The sequence below is a fragment of the Trachymyrmex cornetzi genome, unplaced genomic scaffold, assembly GCF_001594075.2.
Source record: "Trachymyrmex cornetzi isolate Tcor2-1 unplaced genomic scaffold, Tcor1.1 scaffold40, whole genome shotgun sequence".
Taxonomy (NCBI): domain Eukaryota; kingdom Metazoa; phylum Arthropoda; class Insecta; order Hymenoptera; family Formicidae; genus Trachymyrmex; species Trachymyrmex cornetzi.
The window spans coordinates 266,775-268,671 of NW_017298744.1; the positions used below are offsets into that span (position 1 = coordinate 266,775).

Sequence of the window (1,897 nt, forward strand, 5' to 3'; positions counted from 1 at the left end):
TAAGATTGACGGCTTAACTAAATTGTATAATTATGTTGCGTATGATAGGATCATTCTAATTAATTATAATAGTACTGTTAATACTGAAGATGGTCCGATTGGGACCGAAACGTTTATTTTGAATTCATGTGTTTAATAAAAGAATTGTAATAATCGCCACTACTATCTGGTGTTCATGGTATATGCCTTTCAGACAAAGAATTGTTTGTGTTTATTGAACCACGGTGTATTTATAATTTAATAATAAAATAAATAATACTATAAGTAATTAGTGTCACACATTTTGATATCAGCTTTGGAGGATCAATAGATTTATGAACGTATAACATTACATAGCAAATTAAATGAATATTTAGACACGGATACAAAGTATTTTATGTTTTCACGTGATTGTCTATGCTGAAATGTCAATCGCTTTATTGTCGCCTTATTATCATTCCTGGCGAAAATTGTGACAATAAAAAATATATAAATGCCTTTTTTACATTTTATTGTCTCAATTTTCGTCTCCTAGAAGCTTTATTTACGATTCTGTCATTCCATACCTCTTACATTTAACTTACACTTCAATTTTTATTTTCATTATCAAGATTTATCTCATTAAAACGATAAAATAACCACAGAGAGAAAAACGCAATTATGAAATTATTGTACTTACTGTAGCATTACCGTAAGGAACAAATGTAACATGGATACGACATTTCAATCGTGGATATAATATTAAGAACTGTTCTAGAAACCATTTCAGGCTATTACTGCATAATGGTCCATAGTAAACGTCTACGTTGACAACATTTTTGTTTGATGCACATTCGACCCACTGCGCATTGGACTGCAACAAAATAATAAAATTATCACAGATTATCACGGTGTATGGTGCTTATGGCGCCGTACGTGACTTATGTTCGGCTCCACCAATAATAAGATTTACTTCAATCTCGGTTCAATTTACTCTTCATCTTTTTGTAAAAATTTCATTTTCCAAGAATTAGGAAAAAATGAACAGAAAATTAAACCGAGATTAAAGTTAATCTTAAATCGGTGGAACTGGTTCATCTTCAGTTTTCTAAACATCAACTTTTCTTGTCGGAATTAATAAGTGCTGATAGAGAGAAGAGTTAATGAACCTCTATTATTCAAACCATTCAGTTATCAGAACTGTTTTATCCTCCGATCTATTCGGATAAACAGAGTTCTACTACATTTAAATTATTCACTTATGTTGAGAAATATTCGATGAAAATAGATATATTAATTCATGTGTAAAATTTGAGATTTATGCTTACTAGAATGCCGTGAGAGACGAGCGTAACAAAGACGGCGGCTGCCAGCCAGGTGCAAGAAATCAAGAAGTAGAATCGCATGATGATATCCGTCGTATCGTTGATGAATGAGTTGCAGGAAACTAGAGAAGGCGTTTTAAACCTGCTACGGATAATAGTCGACGGTCGAACGCCAGAGAGAGGGAGATACGAAAAGCCGTAAGTGGTGGGGAATTGAAAAAGGGAGAATAAAATGAGACCATTGGTTTGTTTCCTGTTCCTACACTAGACTGCACTAGAAGTCTCTTTCTCGTTTTTGACAAATATCAAATATATACGTATTTCATTTTAAGTTCCAAAAGTGTATACTGGTTCAGCCACAAAAAACAGACCTAATCAATCACGGAGGGAGAGAGAGCCGCGGTTCATCCTAGCGATATTAGTCGAGGACTTCCAGCTACATTTATCTGGATGCCGTCGATCATAGACAAAAACTCGCATCAGCTTAGTTTTGCACAACTCTCGCGTTTCTAAACGCGAGTGTAAAGCCCGAAGACTTTCCACATCTGTATGACATATAATCTTCACTTTCTATAGAATTATAGAAAGGAGCGGAGAGGCGTGTTTTTTTTTTT

General features: G+C 34.2%; 1 protein-coding gene across 1 annotated transcript in view; it reads right to left on the reverse strand.

Moving 5' to 3' along the window:
• The window catches only part of LOC108764236 (gamma-interferon-inducible lysosomal thiol reductase), a 7,299-nt gene extending 5,865 nt beyond the window's left edge, over positions 1–1,434 (reverse strand). Inside the window, exons 1-2 of the mRNA XM_018512373.1 lie at positions 1,287–1,434; positions 659–832 (exon numbers count right to left, since the gene is read on the reverse strand). Of these exons, the coding sequence (XP_018367875.1) occupies positions 659–832; positions 1,287–1,364 (252 nt within the window). The 5' untranslated portion in view covers positions 1,365–1,434. The remainder of the gene's footprint in view (positions 1–658; positions 833–1,286) is intronic.
• Between the last annotated feature and the right edge of the window lie 463 nt (positions 1,435–1,897).